Source organism: Onychomys torridus, chromosome 15, assembly GCF_903995425.1.
Source record: "Onychomys torridus chromosome 15, mOncTor1.1, whole genome shotgun sequence".
In the NCBI taxonomy this organism is placed as follows: Eukaryota; Metazoa; Chordata; class Mammalia; order Rodentia; family Cricetidae; genus Onychomys; species Onychomys torridus.
In genome coordinates, this window is record NC_050457.1 from 41,315,133 (window position 1) to 41,342,986 (window position 27,854).

Below are 27,854 nucleotides of genomic sequence, written 5' to 3' on the forward strand. Positions count from 1 at the left end.
TGGATAACTTGATGAATATGAAAATGTTACTGTGTATGGGTCTTGATTGGGTCCATTTTCTCTGCCAGTTAAAGAATTAAAAGGCAGGGAAAAGGACTAAGTGCAATGGATAGTACCGTGGGAAATCTCAGATGCAGAAAAGAAAATCAGCTCATAAAGAGAGGTCTTTTTTAGGAATGAGAAAATACACACACACACACACACACACACACACACACACACACACACACACACATAAAGAGCACACAAAGAAAAACACCCTCTGTAAAGCAGAAGGGAGACTTGGAATGCTGAAGCCCTCTTTTTTTCTTGAGAGCTTGAGGGTTTAAGGGTTGTGTCTTCCTCCCTCAGCTTAAGGTTAGCCAGTTTGAGAAAAGATGGGGAAGCTGACAGGCCCACAAGTTTGGGTAACCCGTGTCCTGGTCTGGCCTTGAACTTATTAGACCTATCACAGGCAAGGAAGAGGCCTACTGTGAAAGGAGAAAGCCCCTCCCCCAGATCTTTGTTTTAATCTTTTGTATCAGGTCAGGAGGGTGAAGGAGAAATGAGTCATCTTCGAAGTTCATCATCTTTTTTTATCTAGTCATAGCCATTCTTCCAATCGGCTTATCTGTCAAGGAATCAAATGCCTATTCCCACATGTCTTTTAATGTGGCTGTAAATACAGATACAACACATTTTCATCAAGAAAAATAAAAAGTTAAGGAATGCACTGAGTTTCAGTCTCTCTAAAAGACTTCAAATATGAAGAATATATAAGTTATATGCATCGCATTTAAAAGTTCGATGATGACCTTGCCTTGGAGGAGGTAGAAATGGGGGGTGGGTTGGGAGGGAAGGCTGAAGTACAGGAGGAGGGAGGAGAAGGGGATCTGTGGTTGGTATATGAAATGAATAGAAAATTTTTTAATAACAAAATAAATAAATAAGTCCAGTGGCATTTTGACCTTGTTTCTACTGTGATAACATACCCTGACAGATGCAGCTCGGGGTGGGGGTGGTATTTCAGTACCAGGTTACAGTCAATGCAGGGAAAATCAAGATGGCAGAAACTTGAAGTAGCTACTCATAGCCACAATCAGGAAGAAGAGAAAATGAGTTCATGCAACCCTGTATGCAGCTCAGTGTAGACCGTTCTAGACAGTCAAAAACTGCATACCAAGGACTAATGCTGCCCATTTTTAGCCTGGACCTTCCCATGTCAATCAACATAATCAAGACAATACCTACAGACATATCCAGGAACCAACATGATTTACACAGTCTCTGATATTGCATTCCCAGGCCAATCTAGATTGTGTCGAATTGATTAGACTAACAACTACAATTGGTAATATCTGGAATATTTTAGTGAATGAACTATTCCACCAATTGCCGGTTATTTCTCACCTCAGTGAGGTTAAGCCAACAGCTCATCTTTACAGCATCAACCTGCCTTAGAAAGATCATGACTTCTTATGCATTCTAATGTTTTAGTTGTGAATTGGCATAGTAAAATGAGCATTCATGAAAGAACGGCTCTACTTCTATTGGCCAAGATAAACACAATTTCTGATACATGGTAGAAAAAATATAATTTGTCATGAAATCTTTATGTAGGAGAAAGACATGGACTGGGAAATGTTTCTAGACCTGCCTTTGAGGAAGTCTTTCATTATGAAATAATTTGCTAATGGCAACAATGAGAATCTATTACCTTACTGCCATGCTGATGGCCAGCATCATTTAACATATATGACTAGGCAGAAAGGTGGCAGCCTAACTTAATAGATTTAAGGCTGAGGAGAAATATGATCTCATGATCAATGGCAATTAAGTCACAGGTCATTTCTCCTATCATATAAGAAACATATATGATAGTTGCAACCCTAAAGCCCAGTGTATTAATTGCTAGTAAATGGTGTAAAGTTTTTATTAATTTATGATGAAATAAGTTAATGTAAGAATAATCTATATAGAATTATTTATAGACATCAGATTTAACCTTTTAATTTTTCCGTTCTTTTTATCTGCTTGTTTGTGGATTTTTAAAATTTATAAATTATGATTTTTTATATTGACCTTTTTCTTTTATGCATTGATGGTTACAAGAAATGATTATTTGATTTTTCTCATTATTTATTTGTGTGAAAAACTTAGGGCCATTAAGAATGATTCTTTACCTTGACTAATAAATAAATATAGAATTACATTATGATGCCCAAATACATTTTAACTCTTTTGTTCACTGATTGATTTATTCATTCATACTCTAATAATCTGTTCTGAATTGTTATGTCAGTGCCTCTTGTAGGTAACAGTAATGAAGTAGAAATAAAGATGAGAAGTGATATCCTGCCCCACCACAGTTTACATTTTAGTTATTTATAAAGAAACAGACAAATGGAAAAATCAATTCATGGCATAATTTTAGATGACTATAAATGCATTAAAACAATAAAACAGTTTATAAATAAGAACACTTCAGTGGCCAGTATTGTTCCAGTCATATGTCACTGTACCTGAGCTGGCCTGGGTCAGCCAGCCATGTACCTATGGATTAGTCATTGGAGTTACAGTGACTAATGTAACTGAGCACACTGTTGAGAGCTTTAGTCATCACTTTGCACAGTAGCTCTTTGAGATGACTCAGGAAAAGCTTCTTTTTAGTGTATGCATAGGAAATAATAGAGGTTATCCTCAGATAGTTTTTCTTCTCATCTGTGGAGAGCAAAGAGTGTATAGAAGGAAGTGTCATTGTTATTACATATGAGAATGAAGTTAGAAATGTTCGCTCCACTTTCTGTTTCTTGTGTCCCTGACTTAATTAGCTGTGAAATGCTTCCTGCTGTATGTTGCTGTCCTTGTCACCATTAGCAAAATTTCAGCTCACATGCTTTCTTCCACATTCTTTTGCCATTTGTAAAGCATTGTTTCCTCAAGACAACTCTTGGTCAAGACAAGCCTACACTACTACCAATAATATTAGTGTTTTTCTGTCTTTGGTCTATTATACTTACTTCTTAAGAGCTAAGTATAACCCTTTATATAGACATCCACTATGCAGTTTGCATGCTACATTGTACCAAAATGCCCAGGTTTTTTTTTTTTTCTGTTATTCACATTTCCTTACTTATAAGACAGAACTACATGTTGTCTATGACCCTCAGTATATTGAACTGTTAAACAGACAGAGATAGATGGATAGGTACATAAAAAGATGTTATGTGGGAAAATGTGTATGTGCTTGTGTAGGTGCCCACACATATATATATTATGCAGTTTCTGATATCCATAGAGTCTGAGCAGAAATTATATAATCATTCTAATCAGATCCTGATCACATGATATAATTGAAATAACATTTTACTTAGAGAGATAGCACAAGTTTGAAGTAACACAATGTGAAACTCCACACTGTCATTTCTAAGACTGGAAAGCATTTTTCAATCTACAAACTTATTTTTCCCTCCTAAAAATGTTGCTGCCGACTTAGGTTCATCATGAATGAATCTCTGCCTGTGGCAGAGTAATATTACATAGAGGCAGATGTCAAAGAGTCTTTTGACAAATACACAACTAGTTTATGCAGCAGGAACAAAACTGTGTGCATTTCTAGGCAGGTAATCTATTCCTTAAAAATCTACCTTTATTATTAAATTAATCATTGAATACAAATAGATGATATTGGATTAGTTTGTGATAAAGATTTTTAAAAACAAAGCTATTTCCTTTTTAAAAATAATAAGCAAAATAATATGAACTAAAGAGCTTACAAGAATATTTAGATGGTGATTCAAATAATACTAGTTTTCTGTGATTCACAGATAATAGAACCTTAAGATTTGGGTAAAAGACAAAGATTTGTGGAAAAATCTGTTTTCTGAATACTTTTCTGTGCATCTCAAACAGAATAATGTTCATTAAAAACAATTTAAGACATACAAGTGAGAAGTAATTTATTTTTTATCTGAATATTAACATGATATTCTTAAATAGACATCACTTAAACCTTGATTGAAATTAATTAAATTTGATTTAGAAAACACAAATTAATCCCATCAACCTTCCTAAGTATGCTTTCTAGTCCTCCTGTGTCAAAATTCACTATTAAGTCACGTTTATTTTGAAAATATGAGAGCTTTCCTTTGTATAATTCAAGTAAAAAATTATGTTTAATTTAACATGGATTACTTAAAAGATTATAGGTAGAGCTGCAGAGATAGCTCAGTGGTTACAATGACTAGTTGCTCTTCCAGAGGACCCATGTTCAATTCTCAGCACCTACATGGCAGCTTATAACTGTCAGTAACTCCATTCTTGGGGTCTGCCACCTTTTTCTGAACTACACAGACACCTGGCATGCCCATGATGCACTGATATACATGCAGACTAAAATACTCATACTCATAAAAACTAATTAAATGCATAAAAATTAAAGGCTGTAGGTTAAGTCATGGAATGGAAAAGAGGAAATTATATCTGTTGGCATTTCTAACATTTACCTTAGAACATTAGAAATATATTATTTGTGAAAGTAAACTTAAGTTAACTATCTGGTATCTATGAAAAGTTCAGTCCCCTAAATCAAACAACAAAATCTGAGTTAAATGCTATTATATAACAGTTCCTAAGTCATATAGACATCACTGTGATCTTGATCAATATTTCACAAAATGTGCGAATTTGAAAGCTGTACTGAAGACAAAGCATTGCCAAAGATGATGCATATGGGAGGAGATTAGCTATGAATATTTTTATAATATTGGACAAAACGTTGATAAATGAGGTTATCTCACTGAGTCTGCATCTTGGGTGGAAGGTAATATCTATGTGTGTACAGATCTTTACAAATGGTATTTTTAAAAATACAGAAAATGAGAAAAACTGCTAAAGATTTTTGTTGTGTTGATTGAAAAATGAACAGTTAATTCCATCAGGGTGGCTATTGTTGCATACAACATTGTGTGTGGCCCCGTAAATAACACAGAGTGAGGCACACAGATAAAACGTAACTTAGAAAAACAAAAAACAAAAACTAACAGTAGCTTTCTTTCCTTTATACCAATATTAGCAAGATGATTTTAATGCTAGTTTAATTTCCATAAAAGTACAAATAAATAAATACTGCCAATGTAATTCTGAAGTAGCTTTCAATACTTTATTAAGTCTTATTTGAAGAGATAATTAACAAACATCCATTAAATTTGTATATCTATCATTTTATTAAGAAAGATTTTTTTCATTAATACATGATATTTCTATTTTACATAAAACTGGTTTTATTCTAATAAGCCTTTAAGAACATTCTTTATCTTTTTGCTTCAGTGAAAATATTATGAAACTGAATCATATGTCCCAACGTAAAAGACTTTAAAAAATATTTCTCTGATCATATGCTGTATCTAGCCAACTTCAATTTTGCCCAATCATTTTAGTCCCTTAATCTGATTGCCTAGTTAGTATGGTCAACTGGAAGTTCCAGGATCTTCAGAGTCTGTGGCTATAATTACATACAACCATTTTTTATGGTCCAGTAAATAACACTGAGTGAGACACACAGATAAAATGTGTGTGTGTGTGTGTGTGTGTGTGTGTGTGTGTGTGTGTGTGTGTTTGTAAGTGTGCTTCAAATTGTTTTAGATACCAAGGCAACTATAATTAAAATCCTTGGGACATTTGCATTAATCATGTAGTTTTTTTGTTTGTTTGTTTGTTTGTTTGTTTGTTTTATAATCTTCTTGGAACACTGTAAAACAAATGCTAATAACTTTGTTAACAAGATAAATCTATTTAAACCCATTAGGGAAGCTTTTCAAAATCTTTGCGTACTTGTTCTTACGCTTCTAGTGTTAGGGAATGACAGTTGGGTTACCTTTTTAATTAAGGAAAGAAATTGTTATCAATTTTTATGTATGATAATATTTTGAAGATTTTTATTTTAAGAATAGTTATTTAAATAGTGAACACTGACACTTATAGTTGGAATAATTCTCTGACAGAATTAATATCAGACAGGAAGGGGAAATGTATGGGGCACCAGGGAAACCAGTCTCACCATTTGCTTGTCATTATTAAAGCAGTGAGGTAAATAAAGGAACACTTGCCACACCATTGTGTTAGTACATAGCATTTTACTGTTATTAAGTACAACAGCATACTGAATGGTAACAGGTAGGGCACTGTAGTACAAACTTCTAGCTCAAATAGTATATACTAGTCTATCTTGTTTCTATATTTACAATTCCTAAAAATAGGGCATTATTAGGAATTTTTGGGGGGAGAAAGTAGGAAAGGCTTGCTTTGTGTGACTTTTACTTAAAATAAATGACAAAAAGAATATTGCTCAAAGACCAGAGGAGGAGTTTTCGGACTGAGATAAAATCATACAGAGAATGGTAGGATTACCTGTAGTCCCAGTTCTTGATGAACTCAAACAGGAAGATGACGAGACCCCGTCTCAGAACCAAAAGACAGAGTTGTTTGTGCTAGCTCTTCTGAAAATAACTAAAAGCCAGGAGGTTATGAAAAGTGATTCATATTCATTGTTACCTAGAACTGTGTTCTCATCTTACATTGTCTGTTATAGTTGGCTCCACACTCTCCACCTCAAGACTGGGTTGCTAAATCAGATATGGGAAAGTCTCACTGGCCTGGTAGAAATAAAGTTATTCTTAGTCGTTTAATCTGTCAGTCTGTTGAAACAATGGACCCAAAAGAAATGGGAAATTCTCTAGGCATCGCATACTAGAAGAAAAAGGTCTCTCTAGAAGAGGAACTTGACTCCTTGGCAGAGATTTCACACAGTTCTAACCACTTGTCTGACCACCTTGCAGGAGAGACTAAAGGCCAGAGAATGAAGGGTCACTGGTGGGTGGGACCACACCTTGGCCAGGACTATTTAGATGTGCATATTCTTGGCCCTCTGTTTAAACTTTGATCTCACTTCAGGACCCAGAGATTGACTTTGAGGGATTTGCTGGATCTCTTTGTCCCTCTTCCAAATAAGGCCACATTGAACAAGACTTTTCATACTTTCCATTAAAATAACAAAACAAACTAAACAATAATCCTGTGAATTCTCTCTCCTCTAAAAAACATGGAAATAAAATAGTATTCTGCTGACTATCTGATGAAGTGAGATTCTTCTGGCTTAGAAATGTTACAATCACGGCTCAGTTAAGCTTTTGGAGAGAAAACAAGTTGCTTTTTACTGGATGAAGGCCAGACCATCACCCGTGGGAGAATATCCTGGGTTGTTTTTATCATGCTACCCAAATGAGTCAGGAATATTGTTGTCTTTAATACAAAACTGTTGGGGTTTTTTGCCCACTTCTTTACTTTGCTTCATAGTATAAGCTAATATGTTTCTCAGTCTTTCTAGATTTTTTTTTTTAAATCTTTGGCAATTTCAGGAATGCACATATGATGAATTCTGGTCATGTTCACCATCATCATCCTCTTTCATCTTTTTTCCTCTCATATTGAATCCTTTCTTTCCAATATGTCCCTTCCTTACCTTAGTGTCTGTCTCCATTTTTCTGTTTGTCTATTTGTGTGTCTGTCTCTCTGTGTGTGTCTGTCTCTCTCTCTTTCTTACTCCCACCCCCATTGAGGGAGTGTATGATCTCCTAAGATTAATTACAGTTGCTTTCAGGAACATGGGAGGGAAGTTATTTATTGGAGCATGAACAACTTATCAGCACTAAAACACTGAGGGAACTGAAACTTGCCCCTTAAGCAGATGGTAACTGCCAAAAATCCCTAAGGAAATGGACAGTTCATAAGTCCCTTCCCCACAAAGGATGAAATAGTGACAATGTCAACCTTATGTGAGTCCTGAGCACATAAACACAGTTGCAGTGACTTCCTGAGCCCAACCCTAAATTCCTACTCTTTGGTGCTTGCATTCTTTCAGCCCCTGCCTTCTGTGGTAGTCCTTGAGCCAGGAAAGGTGCTATAGAAATGCTCCATTTAGAGCAGAAAAAAATCAATTGTCATTTATGTTCTATACTTTGGTCAGTTGTTAGTCTCTGCATTAGCTACCGCCTACAGCCTTGAGCTTCTCTGATGAAGACTGAAAGAAAAACCAACATAAGCATTTAGAAAGCAGTTTAACAGCATATCCATTTAGCAAACATCAATAGTGATGAATGCCTTCTCAAAGCCTGTCACCTTCCCAGCACAGGCTCTTGTCTAAGGTTTCAGTATCCGGTAAAATTTCCTTCCTGTGGAGAAGACCTCAAATTCAGTCAGAAAGCAACTGGTTATTCTCATAATAGGCATGCCACTATTACATAAGTGAGGCTTTTTTTTTTTTTTTTTCATGTTAGTTCTGGGGATTTGAATTAAGATCCTCACACTTGTAGAGCATGTGCTTTATTGACTAAGACATCTTTTCACGCTGCCAATGGACAATACAACATGTATTGTCTTAGAGATCACTGGGGCACCTTTGGCCAACAACTCATAAGGAGGAATCTGGCATCTTACTTGGACTTTTGTTAATAACATTCTGGGAGACACATTATCAATCCATAAAGGATTTATTTGTTCAAATATGTTTAATTCTGCTTTTAAACAGAAGTAATATATATGTATATATATATTGTTTTGGGGCTAAGTGAAGTTACAGTGAAGGACATCAACTTAAGGGAAAAAAAAAAAAAGAAAACTACCAGAGTAATTATCAAACATCCCTCTAAAAGGCCAAATAGCCAAGATGTAGACTTTCACTTTACATGTGGTCCCTGTCACAGATTTATCTTTTTACAAACAAACTTTTAAAAAGGAAAAATAGCATTTCTTAATTTAGTATAAAATATGTGCAGAAATCCAGTATTAGGACTCAACTATAGGACTTACTGCTTGTCTAACATTTTTCTCAGAATGACCATTTTTTTTCCAATTTCATTTATCTTAGATTAAGTAATAATACAAAATATTATACAAAGTAAATTTACTTATCATTATAATTGTTCAATGCTTGTGTTTCTTTTTTCAATTATTTATTACATTTTACAAAAATACTTTTTTCATACAAAATATTTTGATCACAGTCCCCCTCTTACCCCAGATTCCCTAACCTACATACCCTTATAATTCCATGTCTTTTTTTCTTTTTCTCTGAAGAAAAAGAAATAAACAAATGAAAAACAAACAAAAGTGAAATAAAACCAACAGAAAAAAAGAGAAAGCACATAAAACAAAAGAAAGAGCACACAAAGCAAAAACCATGTACAAGCACACACACATACACACACATACTCACATACACAAAATTCATAAGGATGAAAATCAGAAACCACAATATATATGCTGAAGCCCAGTAAAGTAAATAATGACCAAACAAGGCAATATTCAACAAAAAATTTCCAGAAATAAGTTTGAGCTTGTTTTGTGTTGGCCATCTACTGCTTGGTGAGGATGTAGGTGAGGGAAATATTCATCCAATTACTGGTGGACACGCAAACTTGTATAGACTCTATGAAAACCAGTTTTGCAGTTCTTTAGGAAACTGGGAGTAGGTATACCTCAAGGTCTAGCTATATTACACTTAGGTATATACCCAAAGGACTTTATATCCTATTACAGAGATATTTGCTCATCCATTTCCAGAAATTAAGAACAGCTTAGATATCCAACCAACAGAATAATATATAATAGAAATGTGATGCATTTACACAATGGAATATTATTCAGCTGTTAAAAAATAAAATCATGAAAGTCATGGTTAAATGGATGTAACCAGAAAAAAAAAAAATCTCCCTGAGTGTGGTAAACAAACTTCAAAAGGCAAATCTAGTATATGTCCTCTATATGTGGATGTTAGCTTTTAAGATTTTGATAGGCATGCTACCTCCAAGGTTAGGTATAGAATAAGAATCAGGAGAGGAAAGGAAATAATAGACTATAGAGTGAGAGAGAGATGTGTAGGGGAAGACTGGAGTGGGAAGGTTAAAGAGAGATGGGGTAGGGAGAGAATGGAATAAGAGAGGGAATGTGGGGAGCAACAGCTGACACTAAGGGCCATTTGATGGGTCATATGGGAACACAGTCCAGTGGAAACTTCTTAAAAGGAATACATAAATGAAAAAAATCTAAATGGAGTCACTGAATAACAAAGCCCCAACTAGACATCTCTCACCACCAAGTGAAAACTCCAGTGTGAGAAATGAGTTACATGTAGCACAAATCGTAATTGGTCTTAATAATAAAAACCTGGAGTCAGGTATCAGGGCGAAAGCTGAAAGATCAGAGAAGCAGAACAGCCAGCCACTAGAAAGTCTTCTTACCTCTAGTAATCTTCACACTGAAAGGGGGCTGCTGCGCTCTTGTCTCCTCCCAACTTATATTCCTCTCTCTGCCCAGCCATATCACTTCCTGTCTCCAACTCCTTGGTGCTGGGGAGATCTTAAGGGCTGGGATCAAGAATGTGTGCCACCACTGCCTGGCTTTGCTTCTTTTTTAGACTGGATTAATCTTGTGTAGCCCAGGGTGGCCTTGAACTCACAGAGATTCATCTGTCTCTGGGATTAAAGGTGTGTGTCACCACTGCCTGGCCTCTGTGGCTAACTAGTGGCTTAGCTCCATACTCTAATCTTCAAGCAAGCTTTATTTGTTAGATCATAAACAAAATATCACCACAGTTACATATAATTGAGTTGTTGGTCAAAGAGGCCCCATGGAAACCTCTAAACAGCTCAGGCTATTGCCAAGATTATTGGCTTCTCCCCAGAAGCTGATAGTAAGACCCTATTGCTGAAGACAACACCCACATATGTCATCAAACATGGAAAAGTCAATCTGTTGCCTAACTAGAGCCATCACCCCTGTTAACTTGTTTGTTTCTTATCCATCAACTGTTATGTATCACTAGTTAAAGTAGCTACTCAATGATGAAGATTCTTATTGTCAATATATTTGAGTCTATACAAAAAATAAATAAATAAATTTATGACACTTACATGATTACAGTGTCATTTATATGATTACAATTATTACCTCGATTTTGTTGATTACTTGTGATACTGAATGGTGCTTCCTGGACTGGAAAAAGATCAATAGAATCTTAGCTTCTTCAAGATCAGTTTGTGAGTGTAGGTGTTCTCTTAGTTTGAAGATTTATTCACTCAGTAACTTTCTATGCTTAGCTTTCACAGAGATTGCCAGCTGGCAATGACACTGACCAATGAATATTGGTTTTCAACTCAGTTCATGGCCTCTCTCTGGCTCCCTGCACAGAGTAGTCAAAGATCTCATTGTGACCTATCAAAAGGAAAAGGAAAGAGTAGAATCTGATAACCAAAAGGATGCATAAACATGCATTTCCAAAAGGAGTGATGTGTAGAAATAGGTCTGGTAGGCATATTCTGGGAGATGGCTTAGGGTTAAGTTCTGATATTTTATTATGGATAGCACAAGGGGTTGGGGCAGGAGAGATAAAACATCATAGAAATTTTAGAGACAGTGTTTATAGCTACTCAACTGCCTTCAGGAATAATGAATCCAGTGACCCAAGAGCCCAGACAGGTGCAGGGGGCCACCAAGCCCATAACTCATGCACAGCTGGATTTCCAATCATTCCCTATGCAAAGAAATGGCAGGCAGATTCTTTATTGGTCTTCTTCTGATGAAAACTACTACTAGGAAGAGTTCTCTAGTCAGGTCACTAATCTTGTGACTCGTTAGAACTGATTTTCTGAATTCTGTGATAAAAGCATAGCCCCTTGCACACACAGGAAAACCCTGCTTCGGGTGGACCTTTCAATAGGAGCAACTAGATTATTGTAAGGCAAAGTGTCATGAACTAAAATTTTCTCTGGATGCCAAAGCTTTGATTATTTTCCCCTGAAATAAACTTTTATCATCACTCAGAGGACAGTTGATACTTTTCTTTTTATGTTTAGCTTCAAATCCATGGGTTCGCTTTCGCCTGTCAAGATCAGTTGCAGCCCTATTTTGCAAAGACTAGTGGAAAATTTTGCTCCTGCACGTGGTGCAATGGTTTTTGCTCAGGCAAATCCCTATTACTCATTTCTAAACTTACGAAAACTTCTTTACATATTTTTTAAAATTTTATTTCAAATTTTATTTTTATATGGATATTTGTGTTTTAATTTTACATATCAGCCATGGGTTCCCCTGTCCTCCCCCCTCCCACCCCGCCCCCACCTTCCCTCTTGCCCCTCTCCCCCATTCCCATCTCCTCCAGGGCAAAGACTCCCCTGGGGATTCATTTAAACCTGGTGGATTCAGTACAGGCAGGTCCAGTCCCCTCCTTCCAGGCTGAGCATGTGTCCCTGTGTAAGCCCCAGGTTCCAAACAGCCAGCTCATGCACTAAGGACAGGTCCGGGTCCCACTGCCTGGGTGCCTCCCAAACAGTTCAAGCTATTCAATTGTCTCACTTTGACTACTAAAATCATCCCTTTCAGATTATTTTGCAAACCAAATATAAAGAAATATTGTGCCACAGATATTTAGTACAGAATCTGCCTTTCAGAGAAAGATAAGTTGAGTGATTTTTTTCCACATAGAAAAAGATGTTTGTCATTACATATAGACTCCTTCCTTAAAAGCCCTACTATAACATTATAAATGGAGATAAAACTTTCCATTATTAGAGGATTGTGCTCTATACCACATCAACGTACAATGACCGATCCTGTATTCTTACATGGTTTATGACGCCCTCCCTCAATAAACAGTGCTCCATGAACCTGGATTCAAGGCTACTGAATCTGACTGCCATCTTCCTACTACTGTTTTCGTTTCTGTCTTCTTCTCCCCGCTGTCCTATGGAATATAGTCTCTCTCCCTTCTTCAAAGTTGGTGTGAGTCCCTACACATTACTCCAGGCAAACAAAGATCATCTACAGCATAATTAATGATGTGCCATGTAAAGTCATAGGAAATAACTAGAAGAAATTTTGTCTTTGGAATGAGTTTTAAGCTTTTTAAGACATAATGCTTGAATTTTTAATGCTGGAAAAATTGGTGTAATTTCCTCATTATGGATGCCTCATGACTTCAAAATATTAGCAGTAATAGGGAAGTGGTTACAATTATTATGCCTTAATTTCTATTCCTTTTGTTTCTTTTATCCAATTTCTTTCAAGTAAGGAGCCTGGCTTCAGATGTAAATCTGATAACTACAATTACTCATTTTCTTGAAAAACCTATATCTGACAAACACCTTGGAACTTAGAAAAATGCAGAATTTAGGTCTTTTCTAGATTAGAAAACCCTAAGATGCTTTTTAATGGTGTATCCAGATAATAGCTATGAATATTAAGGCAAGAAACTCTTGAAATTGGAGTTGATCTTTTATTTTTCTATTAAACAAACCATAAAGGTGTACATTCAAATTCAAATTTTTATTGTCACATAAGGATGCATGAAAAGTGTGTGCATGCTAATATGAGGTGAGTTGGTGAGTTGGGTGAAGTATTTGAGTCAAATAATTTTTTTTTGCAGTAGTAAACTTGTATATTAAATATACAGAGAATCTTTTCTAAGATAGAGAGAAGTATTTCTGTAATGTTTTTGTCCTATTTTTGTGGGAACATATTTAGCGACACAAGGAAAACAGAGCTGACAAGAAATCACTTCCCAAAACACATCTAAGGTCTCTAAGGGCTGGAATCATTTGATGAATTTTTTAAGAGCTGGCTGCTTTTTAAAGAAATTTATAATTCAAGGTGTTTGATTAACTTTTAAAGAGTTGAGTGTTGACAGATTTAAAATCAAAAGGAAAGGACTGGGATGATCTGGTAGATCATTAAAGCAAGTTAGAAGCAATAAGTCAGTGGGCTTGCCCTCCTTAGCTTTGTTACATTTAGAGCCATTGAAAATTCAAATCCATGCATGTTCACACTACCTAACATTTGGACAATTGCTATTTCTTATTTAGCCAACATATCATTGAAGAATTCCTAAGATAATCAATATTTAGTATTTAGCTTACCAAAGTTCAGTGGTACAAGTATGTATTTCATATCAGTATATGAACAATACCTTGTAAAGCTGATTTATATAGACATTAGACAGCCACAGAGTTACCATGGAATAAAAAGACAACAATGTAAATTGGAAGAGGAAGAGAAAGAAGCAAAGGGCTTAAAACCACAAACTTCAGTGAAAACATACAGACAGACAACAACAGAACATGATGTCACCTAAGAATGTTTGTAATCAGTTGGAATGAGATGAGCGTCTCATGACTTCTAGAAGATAGAGCCAATGGTCCAGTAGTTAAGAGCACACACTGCTCTGGCAGAGGACTAATTTACAGCTTTTGAAAGAAATGAATCAGTTTAATATAGGGTGAGAGCTACGATTTGTTTGACAAAACAGTAGCTTTTTAGATGACCTAAGTAACAATAAATAACAATTGCCAACAGGATAGGAGAGAACAGAGTAACACTTCAGGATGGCCCATCTTAATGCACATTCAAATGACCAAATCTATATTGGAAAATGTCAAGACTGTATATTCTGAGTCATTAGAGTATTTATCATGATACACAGTCTGCCAATATGTAACCACTACTTTATAATATTTGATATTAATATAATAAATTTGATAATTTATCATTTTAATCCATTTTAGAAATATAAAATTTGGACTATATAGTAATACAAAACTGTTATTTAATGTTCTAGCCTAGCCAGATTTCTTTAGATTTCTTTTCAAATCTACTTAACATCCAAAATACTGCTATAAGACAAAATTGATATGCAAATTGGTAAATCCAGATGTTAATGTCTCTTATACCATATGGAGGCAATATTTTGTTAGTTCTAGTGTAACTAATATAAAGACCAGAAATATAATAAATATGAAAGTAAAACAAAAGGTGATGTTTTTCTGACATATTATGAGACACTGTATTAGAAAGCTAAGAAAATTATCTGAAAAAATAGCCTTTTGTTGCATAATAGATAATTACTCCTATATTTTCATGATACTGAGATCTAGGAAATGAAGCAACTTTTGATGCTGTTACAAAGAACAACTGAGTACAACTTTTTGCTATAGTTTCTAGACCTTAGGCTAAACACATGACTTCAGAAAGTCTATGAGGAGTTCCCGATTAACTCTGTGTCACTGGGATGTCATAGTGTTTTAGAGGTCAGTGAAATCCCTCTGAGTTGGAAAATGCTTGAAGCTATTTGCCCTACCTCAGGAAATAACTGCTTATATAGGTGACAGTCATGTCAAGTGGACTTAAATGTTTAGAATCAGGGTTAACGAATGTCAGCAAAAATAGCATTGGGAAGATAATACATCTCATAGCCAAAGGATTATTAAAAGTAGTCACGCAGTGTGCTGGGGCAAATCTAATCTCCCAAACCACAGTCTTCCCGACATTGAATTTGGAACTGGCTATCTAACGTGCCTGTGACAGGGCATGTAACAGACAGTTTTCATCTTTGCCAAGTTCAGTAACCTTTCAGCCACTTCTGTAATCGCCCTGTAAAGCACTCTGGGAAAATCCTACCTAGATTTTCTCTCCTACCTATAGTTTGCTCTTGTTATTGAAAGAGCAATTATAATATGTTACAACATAATCTACAGGTGAATGGAATTTTCGCTAAGTGCATTTGTGCTGAAGATCTTCCTCCTGTGTATGGAACTGCAGATTGAATCTGGGGCCTTGTGGGCACTATGAAGCACTCTTCCACTGAGCGACTCCACGGCCTCACACTAAAAGAAGTGTTTACACTTAGGACATTCCTAGCTAGGTTCTCAAAAATGAACAAAGAGGATAAGCAGACAGTGGGAGAAATAAATAGGAGTTAAAAGATGTATAGACACTCTTTCATAAGCTTACATTTTAGAACGCAGGTTAATCAGGAATTCTGTTTCACTTCTGGGTTCTTTATTTCATCTTGTTTATGGAATCAACTTGAGCACCCCAAAGCAACTTAAATTTTCTACTAATGATTTATGATATATCTATATCTAAGAAAAATTGGTAAATTTTCTTTATTTTAAGACCTAGCAAAAACCTTATAGGTATTTTGTGTGGCTTAAACTAGGAACATGACAAGTTCTATTAAAAATATGTTATATTTAGCAGGGGAGCCAATGTTGTATAATCTAAATCTCAAAAACAGAACATAGTGTCATAGTTTCTTTATAGACTGAAAATTTGATTAGTAATGCCTTTCATAGACTAAGTTGCTTTTTGGTTCATTGATTCAGCCAGCAAATATTAAGCAACTATTATGCACCATGTGGACACTATACATATACAGGCTAAGGAGACTTTACAGGCTAGACACAAATAAAGTCTAAGCTACGAATTTGATACTCGTCAAAATCTTAGGATGTTAATTTACAGTAATGTTCAAAGAATGTAGATATTTTTCTAGGTCTTCTCAACTAAAATTCATCAGTCTAGGCTACAATCAAGGATTTAAAATCCTTCATACTATACAAAAACAAGAATCTCGTAAAAACCACATGCATTTTGATGTGTGTAGCTTGATCAGTAGGAAACTATGACTGCTGTACAGCGCCATCATGGTCAGATGTTTCTGTCCAGATTCCTGGAGAAGCAGAAGAATGCTGTCTGGTTTGTCCATTTGTTTTCCTTCCCGCCATCTTGACATCTATTTCTGTATTTTATCCATGTAAATAACTATAGCTTATAAAACAATGTAAATATCAGTCTACTTGCACACCATTTCCATAAATTTAAGTGTCAAGAAAAATCCTGCACTGAACAGTAGAGTTATTTCAAAAACTTTAATTATGTAAGGAACTTTGTGATCCCAAGTTTATTTATATTTGCACATCCTTGTTTATTTGTTTATGTGTTTGTGTGTGTGCATACATGTGGGTGGGCATGTGCCATGGCATATGTTTAGATAGATATCAGAACACAGTTGTGCCAGTCAGTTCTTTGCATCTACATCATGAGTCCCAGGGATTGAGGCAGTGAGCATTGGCAGGAAGTGCCCTTACCCAATGGACCATCTCATGTGCTCCAAACTGGTCATTTTAAAGACAAGAAAAAATGAAATTACTTCCAAGTTTTGAAAAAGGCAATGCCTATAAGAATTTTATTTAATTAATAAAAATTTGAAAATAATGTTTTGTAGCAAAATGGAAATTCTAATCAGAAACATGAAGTTACCCATATTTTGAGATATTAATATTAGTGAAGAATTCTTGGGTGATATTTAATGAGGAGGCCATATTTGTATATTTGAAATATTCTTTTCTTCATTCTAATCTCAAAAAGAATACACAAAACATACTAAGGTATCCTGTCATATTGTCACCTGGAACTCAGCTCTGAAATTATTTTCATTGTTCACTATACATTTTCTGAGCCAGCACTTAGACTCACTTTTGATTCTATCTATACCATACTACTTGCTTCCTGCCCCCTAGAGTTCTTTTGATTGTAACTTTTCCTTCCCAATTTGATTATAAATTTCTTTCTTTTTTCTTTATTATTATGTGTTTTAAATTTTATACATCAGCCATGGGTTCCCCTGTCCTCCTCCCTCCCGCCCCCACCCCCACCTTCCCCCCATCCCCTCTCCTCCATTCCCATGTCCTCCAGGATCAAGGCACCCCTGGGGATTCATTTCAACCTGGTGGATTCAGTACAGGCAGGTCCTGTCACCTCCTTCCAGACTGAGCAAAGTGTCCCTGTGTAAGCCCAAGGTTTCAAACAGTCAGCTCATGCACTAAGGACAGATCCTGGCCCCACAGCCTGGAAGCTTCCCAAGCAGAGCAAGCTATTCAATTGTCTCACTTATCCAGAGGGCCTGATCCAGCTGGGGGCTCCACAGCCTTTGGTTCATAATTCATGTGCTTCCCTTTGTCTGGCTATTTGTCCCTGTGCTTTTTGCAATCTTGGATTCAACAATTCACGCTCTTGCAGACCCTCCTGTTTCTCGACAGTTGGCCACGTGGAGCTCCACCTGGGGCCTGGCTGAGGATTTCTGCATCCACTTCCATCGGTTATTGGATGAGAGTTCCAAGACGACTGTTAGGGTGTTTAGTCATCTGATCACCAGATTTCTTAATGTCATTTGCGATAAATCACCCTCTCTTTTTCTCAGAACTTGGAAAATTCCTTCTCTCCCATTTGAACCCCAAGCCTTAATTGTTTTACAACATTTACAGTTTTTGAAATGGGCATTGTCCAGTGCCAGATGGTCAGGCCTGAAAACATACAGACAAATAACAAATAACTGTATACAGATTGACCAGGCTATATTTAGGGATGTATGTATATACATATAGATATATACATGTAATAACAATGGGGAAAAAAAAGGGCATGAGGGAGGAATATTTGGAGAGTTTGGAGGGAGGAAGGGTAAAGGAGCATTGTAATTATAAACTCAAAAATAAAATTTAAAAACTAATATTAGTAATCAGATGGTTTCAATAGCCAAATGAATTTCCTGGTAAATAGAAAACGGATGGATGCCTCCAATCATTGGCTACTCACATGAGGCTTTTTAATTGTTCGAGGCATTCAAAATTTGGGAAAGAACCTTACCAGTGAAGACATTCTCTCTTCTTTTTACAGAAATTTGCCTGCTTACCAAGGGCCGGCGCACCGCCAGTGTCCGAGCTGATACATACTGTCGTCTTTATTCCCTTTCGGTGGACAATTTCAATGAAGTCTTGGAGGAATACCCAATGATGAGAAGAGCTTTTGAGACCGTTGCCATTGACCGACTTGACCGGATAGGTACTCTTCAGCTTTCCATTTCCTCAAGCACAATTTCATTTTAGGTTCGAATTCTAGTGCATAGATATTGTGTTAATTTGTGTGAGAAAAAAAATAGCATACAGCTCTGTAGTAAATAGTTGTTTAGAAAGACCCGAATTAGCTCCTTCTTCTTCTAAATGCTCTGGACTGATTTGTTCATGTCTGTTTTCACTAGCTACGCAGTCTGATAGCCCAAGTGACACCACTTCAGTTTGAATCGTCAGGTAAAAAGCACTGGTAGAAATTCCAGATAGTACTAAAACGGTAGTAAAAGCCAAAATCACGAGTCTATATTACATTCTACATTTTATTATAAGGTTCTTTATCTCTTTAAGGACCAGTTTTACATTTTATACTTGCATTAAAACATCAAAAACGTAAGACGCAATTAAATCGGGCTCAGCAGAAACATCAAAATGTTTGTAATACAGACTCCAACAGAACAAGCCTTTGTAGACATGCCCTACATGGATGTTTCTTTGCAAACATCAATGTTGTGAAGTGTTTTATGCTACAAAACAAAACAAAAATACGTTAAGCAGGACTTCCTAGCTATGCGTAGTGTTTCTCCCAGCAGAGTGGGCCACCTTGTCCTGTGGTTAAACTCACTGGCTATCCTGGAGTACGCTGAAAAGATAATTTGGGTTCATTCTTCAACCTTTAACCAGTTTGTCCACCTTACCTTTCCTTCCCCTCTTCTTTAGCATAATTCTGCACTAGATTCATAATTCAGCTTAAACACTATTCCCTGTAGAAACTTTTTCTTGCTTCTCACCACATACTAGGTAGAATTCCCTTGATACCTTTTCGTAGCGTATCCTATATTCCCCTCTCACAGCCCTGCCTTTGTGATAGTAACTCTTCTAAAAAAAAAAAATACTAAACTTTATGGAGAGAGCATCTTTAACACACTGTCACACTTGCAATATCCTGTCCACAATCCCCGTATGTTGAAGGGGAAGGAAGGAGGAGGGAGTAAATATACCTGGAGCAGATGGAGTTGGGGTCAGTTAGAAGTAAAGAAAAGGTGTCTGAAGATCTTCATTGTTAAAAAGGTATGGTCTTATTTTCTTTGACAACTTCTCACACATCTTTCTTTCCCTCTATGTAGCACAGAATGAAAGACTCTAAGGGTTAAAAATAGATGAGTAGTGTGTGGACATTATCACAGGACACACACACACACACACACACACACACAAAAAAAAAAAAAAAAAAGAAAGAAAGAAAAAAGCATACCAGAAGTTCCTAGTGACAACTTAGTGAGTTAACAGGACATAGTCATCCACAGAGATGGCACCCATGATGTAAGCAGAAAAGCAGGATTTGAAAACAACCTCATTTTTTTTTTTTTTGCTATACGAGTGTTCACGTTAGACACAGAGACTAACTTGTATTTGAGACTGATTTCCTAAACCAAATAGGTATCTTTAGATAAATTATTAAAATTCACTATATCCAGTAATTTCATCAATCTGGTTCATCTTTATTCTCTTCAAAATTATAATTTCGCAAGAAAATTCCATGAAATTGTTTTAATCAACAGTACAAGCAATAACTTTGCTAGTAAGTACCCAACATTGTATTTTTGACCCTGATAAAATTTTGACAGTGCATTAAAGCCAAAGCAACCATTTTAATTCTTTTCACAGACAAAGATACTTCAATTATGAAATGTTGGCTGTTCAAATACAAAGCAACACTGTCCATCTCAGTTGTGAGATCAATGCTTAAATATTTATTGTAGTTATAAAGGTAATAATATCAAATAAATAAACTGTATTGTGATGTATCAAATATATCTGTATTCATTACTAATACTAACATAAGAGTTTTTTTTTCTTTAGGAAATTAGAGGAGCTTTGAAGAAAGGAACAATAACTATTTTGGCAATGATATAAAATGATCACTTCTGTCATTATCCAAGAAAATTATCATACAGCATCCTGTTGAAAATATGCTCAGTTACTTTTGAAATGATACTATTTAGCAGTGAAGCATAATTTATTCACTTTTTAGTTACCATGCTCATTTGGGTATTTTAAATTTTTTTGCATATGTGTGTTCTTTTTTATTGAAAATATGATTCTTCTTTCATATAATACATCCTGGCCAGTTTCCCCTCCTTCCACTCTTTCTAGACACCCCCTACCTTCCCTGTCCCCCAGATCCACTTCACTGCTGTTGTCTCCCTTCAAAAAAAAAAAAAAAAAAAAAGCAGACCTCCAAGAGACAACAAAACAGAATACAGTGAGACAAGGCAACCCAAGAGGAGAAGTGTCCCGAGAGCAGGAAGAGTCAAAGACACACCTGCTCCCACAATTAGGAGTATCACAAAAACACCAAGCTAACAGCCACAACATATACACAGAGGACCTGATGCAGACTCCTGCAGGCCCAGGGTTTGCTTCTTAAGTCTCTGTGAGCCTTGCTTAGTTGGTTCAGTTAGCCATGTTCTGGTGTCCTCCATTTTTATTTTGTTTTGTTTTGTTTCTAACCAACGTGCGATTAATTCTAATTAATGTTCTACCAGGGAATAACTATTTATTGCAAAGCCCCCGGAAAAAAATTGCGATAAGAAGTAGAACTAAAGCTTATTTTTTGTTCTGGAGTGAGCCGAGAAGTGTGGAGCTCTGTGCTTTTTCCCTAACAGCTGAGGGAACCCACACTGTGCATGTGCATAAGCATCCCCCTGAGGAAATTTGCTTGCAAATGCTAAAATCTGGAACCCAGGTCAGGTTGTTCCCCTGTAATTGGTATTTGTATTTTTTTTCAACTCCAGAGATAAGAGAAATATGCAGCTAGAATGAAGTCATTGGTACCTGGCATTAGTCAAAGGCTAAATCTCCTGAGATAGTTGCTGGTCATGATACTCTATCTGTATAAAACAGTATCAGATTGAGCAATCTGGGTCTGGTCTGAGGGACTGCCTTTCTACAGGCACCCAGATGATTCAGATGAAGCCTATCTGTCATCTGCAGCAAGGCTTCACTATCAGAATTCCTACCTTTCTTCACAGCCTCTTCACTTTCTAACCCAAATTTCTAAGCAGCGATCTTAACCTTCCCAAGGAATGACTACGAGGAATACATCTGCTTCACAATCCTGAGCATTGTGTAAACGATTCTACCTACAGCCTTTTGTTGACTGTGTGTCCTGAAGCAAATGCTGCAGTGTTGTCTCTGATTCTCCATTGCCTTGCCTTACAAACACAACTCAAAAATAAAATAATGATTCTAGGCCCAACCTGACCCAAATACCCACTGCTTCTCTACTACACCACCAATTATGCTCCTATTAAATATGTACATTTCTTTTATAAAGTAGCTTCGTTTTTCTGCCACCTTTAGTCTTTCCAATTTTTCTTAAGTGGAGTGTGGGATTTCTAAGCAGCTGCAGCATTGTGCATGAGGCAGATGTTCCACTTCTGTTTGGTGGTGACAGGTTAGGTTCTTGACTTCTAAACCCATGGGTCTTAAACGCTGACATACATCACCCCGGAGTAGCCAGTCTCTTGTGGCATTATTAGTCCCTTTCAGCCTCTCTAAGTGCCTGTTTTTCCTTTGCTGATAGGCAAGAAAAACTCCATTCTCCTTCAGAAGTTTCAGAAGGATCTGAACACTGGTGTGTTCAACAATCAGGAGAATGAGATCCTCAAGCAGATTGTGAAGCATGACAGAGAGATGGTTCAAGCTATCCCTCCAATCAGCTACCCTCAAATGACAGCCCTGAATTGCACATCATCAACCACCACCCCAACCTCCCGCATGAGGACACAATCTCCACCAGTCTATACGGCGACCAGCTTGTCTCACAGCAACCTCCACTCGCCCAGTCCCAGCACACAGACGCCCCAACCTTCAGCCATCCTCTCACCCTGTTCCTATACCACAGCAGTCTGCAGTCCTCCTGTACAGAGCCCCCTGGCCACACGAACTTTCCACTATGCCTCTCCCACTGCTTCGCAGCTGTCGCTCATGCAGCAGCTACCGCAGTCCCAGGCACCCCAGACTCAGCAACAGCAGCAGCAACAGCAACAGCAACAGCAACAGCAACAGCAGCAGCAGCAACAGCAACAACAGCCACAGACACCTGGTAGCTCCACACCGAAAAATGAAGTGCATAAGAGCACGCAAGCGCTTCATAACACCAACCTGACCAGAGAAGTCAGGCCCCTCTCGGCTTCGCAGCCCTCGCTGCCCCATGAGGTGCCCGCTATGATCTCCAGACCTCATCCCACTGTGGGCGAGTCACTGGCCTCCATCCCTCAACCCGTGGCAGCTGTCCACAGCACGGGCCTTCAGGCGGGCGGCAGGAGCACAGTGCCACAGCGTGTCACCTTGTTCCGACAGATGTCCTCGGGAGCCATCCCCCCCAACCGAGGAGTGCCTCCAGCGCCCCCACCACCAGCAGCTGTGCAGAGAGAATCTCCCTCAGTCTTAAATACAGACCCAGATGCAGAAAAACCGCGTTTTGCTTCAAATTTATGATCCTTGCTGATTGTCAAAGCAGAAAAGAAATACTCTAATAAACAGAATATTCTCAGATATTATTTTAATCTATCTGGTGATAGATCCCTATAGCCTACTCTGAAAAGATATTTTAGACAGCTCTGGCCTCCATGCAAATGTAAAAACATATATACATATATAATTAAATAAATATACTTATCTATATATAAATGCCCAGGAGAAGTTCAAAAGACTTGTATAGCATTCAGTGTTACATGTCTTCCTTTCTTTAAAACCATTAAAGGATTTAACACATTGTTGTAAGATTATTGATTTCTAACCCACTTTTACTCAATTCCTTTGATATATGTATTTCTCTCTTTTACGAAGAGTCCTTGGGGGTCAATGGCATCAAAAGTCAGATTTTAAAAAGGCAACTCCAATTAGTTCCAGAAGAGCACCAATCAAAGCTTTCCTTCATTAGCTGTGCCTCTGTATCTAGATTGCTAATTATGTGGGATAAAATAACCCAATCCCAGTTTATAGCTCTAAATTGTATTTTGGTGCTTTAAATTTTGAGTTCGGTGAAGGAACCCACTACATGCTCAGTCACAATAGGAGACTAACATCACCACTGCTAAGGCTTTCTCTAACCTCAAGCATGTTCATTGATTTGGCAGGAAGGTGAGGAGATTTTTGTCTTCGTGTGTTATCGGACTTCTACTGAGACTCTGTCAATGTTAGTTGTAAATAATTTTTCCAGCCCAAATAAAAGTTAACTATTCTGTGTTGTATAAAGGTAAAAGTCACTGTTTAAGAATTCAGTTTTATGGCTTCACTTCAAAAGTCAAGAGTTTTAAAATTTCACAAAATCTAATGATTGTGGCAATTGTTCAACTGTAATGCAATGGCTTCAGACCTACAATATTATTTTAACCTGCAATATTTTATGCAAAATTGTATGCTTGAATCTACAAATTGCTTGTACTACACCAAAAATTATTACTTTTCTTCCTTATTGACATAATCAAGCATCTGAAACTAGTTCTGGCATGCTTTTTGGGGCAAAAAAAAAAAGTAGATTCTAATCAGTCATTGTAAGAAAAGGCTTACAGTATTTCTCACTTCTAGAAAATATAACAGTTCATTTATTGCCTCTTTTAAAATTCTTAAAAGGGTGACTTGGATCTCTGACTAAAATCTAGAAGTGAGGTTTTCACTTTAATTTAATATTATCACTGTTATTATCATTTAAACAGTTATTTGCAAACCACAGCTTGGTTTGGAGTTAAATGTGTTCTGTGTCTTCATGTTAGTTGGTAGTTTATTGTGATGTTAATGTGAAGAAATAAATATAATAATCATCACATCTGTTTGGAAATGCACATTTGCCCTATGTATATTGTAGCTAAGCAGTTAGTAAATCTTAAGGCATGTGGTAACCAACATAGTCCTTAGATAGACCGGAGGTTTGCTCTTTTAAATGTGCTGAAAGTAGGGTGGACGTGGTGACAGGAAGCAGGGGTGAAGTTGAGCTGTCTGTAAGCATTGTTTGTTTGTTCCTTTGTTTCCTTAATTCTTTCTGTGAGCATCAGCCTCTTAGAGATCACGTGTGCTTACTGCATCCCACACGTGTGGTTGGATGGAAGACAATGGGAAGATTCCTCATGTTTGACTTCCGTAAATAACTCAAGAGAGTGACCTGTCGTGGAAGTCTTTAGTAGCATGAGCACGGACGATACACTTAAGAACTTAAAGTCCACATATTCTGTTGGGACAGAGCCTCTAGATAGACTTGAGGACAGAAAACAAAAGAGGAAGCAAAAGCAAAGTGAATCCATGCTACCTGTTATGCCTTTTATGGATCTAACACCTATGAAACCAAAAAGAACTGCTATGCTTAATTGCTAACAGATCCTAATTTGTGTGGAAGCAATCAACAATGCTAGGCAATATGATGTTATTTATGACTGACCTGCTGGTGACTAACAATAGCCTGTTGGGAATGGTGTAAGAGAGAGCTAATTCGGCCTACCTAGAATCTATGAGAAAGTGGCAAGACCATTTACAGATCAGTACAAAACTCCTTTATTTTATTAAAATATAAAAATTAGCTTCAATTTATTAAGACCATGCACTAGTCCTTTACATTACTGAAGGTTTACATTTGACAGGATTAATGGGTTTGGTAGTAAAATATTTTTTTATATAAAAAATTTTTCGAGCACTATTGGGAAACATCAGCAAAATTGAATTGCATGATCATTCAGTGCAACCATAACATTTTTATTCACTTTGTACTAGAATGGACAAAGAAACCTAAGGTTTATATGTTAAACTAACCAAATGGTACAGGGTAAATTATATACACATATGTATGAATGTACATATATATATTTAGATTAAGGAGGAAAGTGACTCACATTACTGTAATATAAAGGTACAGTGCTAGGTGAACATGACCTTTTTTCTCTGTACATAGTTAAGCTCAAGAGTGGAGTTTTAATCTGTACAGAAAGAACTGTATTATTGATCTTTTGCTGCTGAGAAGATAAGAATATAGCTGATCCTTGCCACTGTACAACCAGGGAAGAGTTAGAGTATGTCTTTTGTCTTTGCTCAAAGCCATACATATAAATATATATAAAGATTATTAATAAATCCAACAGAAAATAAACTAAAATTATGAATATTTTATTTTATTGTTGAACTCTGATCCAGTGTTTTGCTTTGTTGATGACTATAGATTTGCTTGTTTGTCTGTCTTTGTATAATTTCCAAAAAGATTTATTCTTGAAAATCACCATACAATTCTTATAGCTATTCTATAAATACAGAATGAAAAATAATTTAAATAGAACATGGATTTCCCAGTCATCCCTTTGTTTATTTTATTTGTAAAAATTTGTTTATTTTATTATTTACTCTATGCCTCTTTAATATGTGGTGTTTGTCCAGTTTCAAATCACAGCCATGTTCCTATCATCGGATATGAGGATGAGTTTTATCTATGTACATGTCCTGCTGTCTTTGGGATTTTCAAATGCCTCAGATGAGGTTTATCCCAATGAGGATAAACAGCAAAGCACTCTTAAACACGATGAGGATGAAAGCGTGTTTCGCAAATTACTGTCCATCCTGCCTCCAGGTCTCTGTGACCTCTCCATAAGGGAATGATTACCAAGTGAATGGCATTCCATTTTTAAAGGATGGTTATTCTGCCATTTACAGACTTAAATAAACATGGTATTTTCAGGACACTGCAAAGGAAACAATTGAGTTACTCTAATAATTCCTAAAGGACATGAACAATTTACTCCATATGATGAGTTTAAACTTTTAGACATATTATACTAAAGCTATAATTACTTACTTTTCAAAGTACAAATCATTTCTAATAGTCCGTCAGGGTTATTGTGTAAAAATATCTCCATCGATTATTAACTGACTGACAGTGTTTATTTTATGGTTTTGCTCTAGTTGCTCTTTTGGACCTTCCTCCCCTATTGTTATCGTATTAACCTGCATGCCCCAGGTCTCTCTCACTTCTGTCTCCAGCACTCTAGAGTATATCAGACGCAAGCGTGGGATACGTTGTTGCCACTGTTGCTACCACTCACATTCACTAACCCTAACAAAGATGTACTATGTGTTAGGCCAGTCCACCTGAAAGTATATCAGTCTGTGCCATGAGGAAAAAATTAATCCTAGAATACAATCAGGTACTGAGCTACACTGAATCTTGAGTCATCAAAAAAATCGTCATGAAATACAAGTTTGGATGTGTGGACCAAATTATACCTCAGTTCTTTGAACATTGTTCAAAATGATTCCCAAAATATTTTCAAACTCATGTTGGAGATTTCTCTTTCAAAGATTTTTTAAAATTGGTTTTAGGGTTATTTATACTTTGCTGTGGTCACTTGAGAAAAGTGACTTCCTAAAGCAACATAATTTCAATTTTAACAACACATTTGTATTATTGCATGTTTTTTTTAAAAGGCAAATGATTGAGCTGATCACAAAGGGCAAACTTATTCTTAAAAGTAATGCATGAACTATACGTATTAAAAAAACAAAAACAAAGAAACAAACACTTTGCCTAACTTCAGAAGAGATTCAGATCCACACCAAGCCAGTCTTTTACCTTTCAATTTGAAGTTTTAAGCAACGGCCATATTGTGCCTTGCTTTCCTTCACTGGGGCCATCGACATCTTCATGGATGGGTCATTTTGGCCTTGGTCACATTCTTAGCTTAAAGGTATCAGAAGTGTAAACTTCCCCGTGCAGGAAGAGCTATCCTGGTGGAGTAGCAAACCTAGCACCACAACCGACCCCTCATTTAACTTAAAGGCCATGTCAGTGATCTTTGAATACCCAATCGGCTTTACACCTTGGGCAGGTCTCACATGAGAAGAAATGCCCTTATGACCTTTGCTTCATACTGAAACAATCGCTCTCTGACATGAGGTGATGAGGAATGGAGATAGTTTTCCAAGCAAAGCTGGAATAATGGTGGTATGGGTGACGTATTTGTTCCATGTATAATTTTTGATGTCCCGGATAACAAAAAACCAAAACAAATGATGTTTATTTTATAAAATTAAAATTAATGTGATGAGACAGGACCCAACCTCACTCTTACAACATGATACCTCTCTTTTTTTTTTAAT

The 27,854-nt window shown here is 36.6% G+C and overlaps 1 protein-coding gene across 1 annotated transcript in view; it reads left to right on the forward strand.

The window, feature by feature from the left end:
* The window catches only part of Hcn1 (hyperpolarization activated cyclic nucleotide gated potassium channel 1), a gene marked incomplete at its 5' end in the record, with an annotated part of 156,232 nt that extends 131,685 nt beyond the window's left edge, over nt 1-24,547 (forward strand). The window contains 2 exons of the mRNA XM_036207123.1: nt 18,544-18,708; nt 22,303-24,547. Of these exons, the coding sequence (XP_036063016.1) occupies nt 18,544-18,708; nt 22,303-23,219 (1,082 nt within the window). The remainder of the gene's footprint in view (nt 1-18,543; nt 18,709-22,302) is intronic.
* Between the last annotated feature and the right edge of the window lie 3,307 nt (nt 24,548-27,854).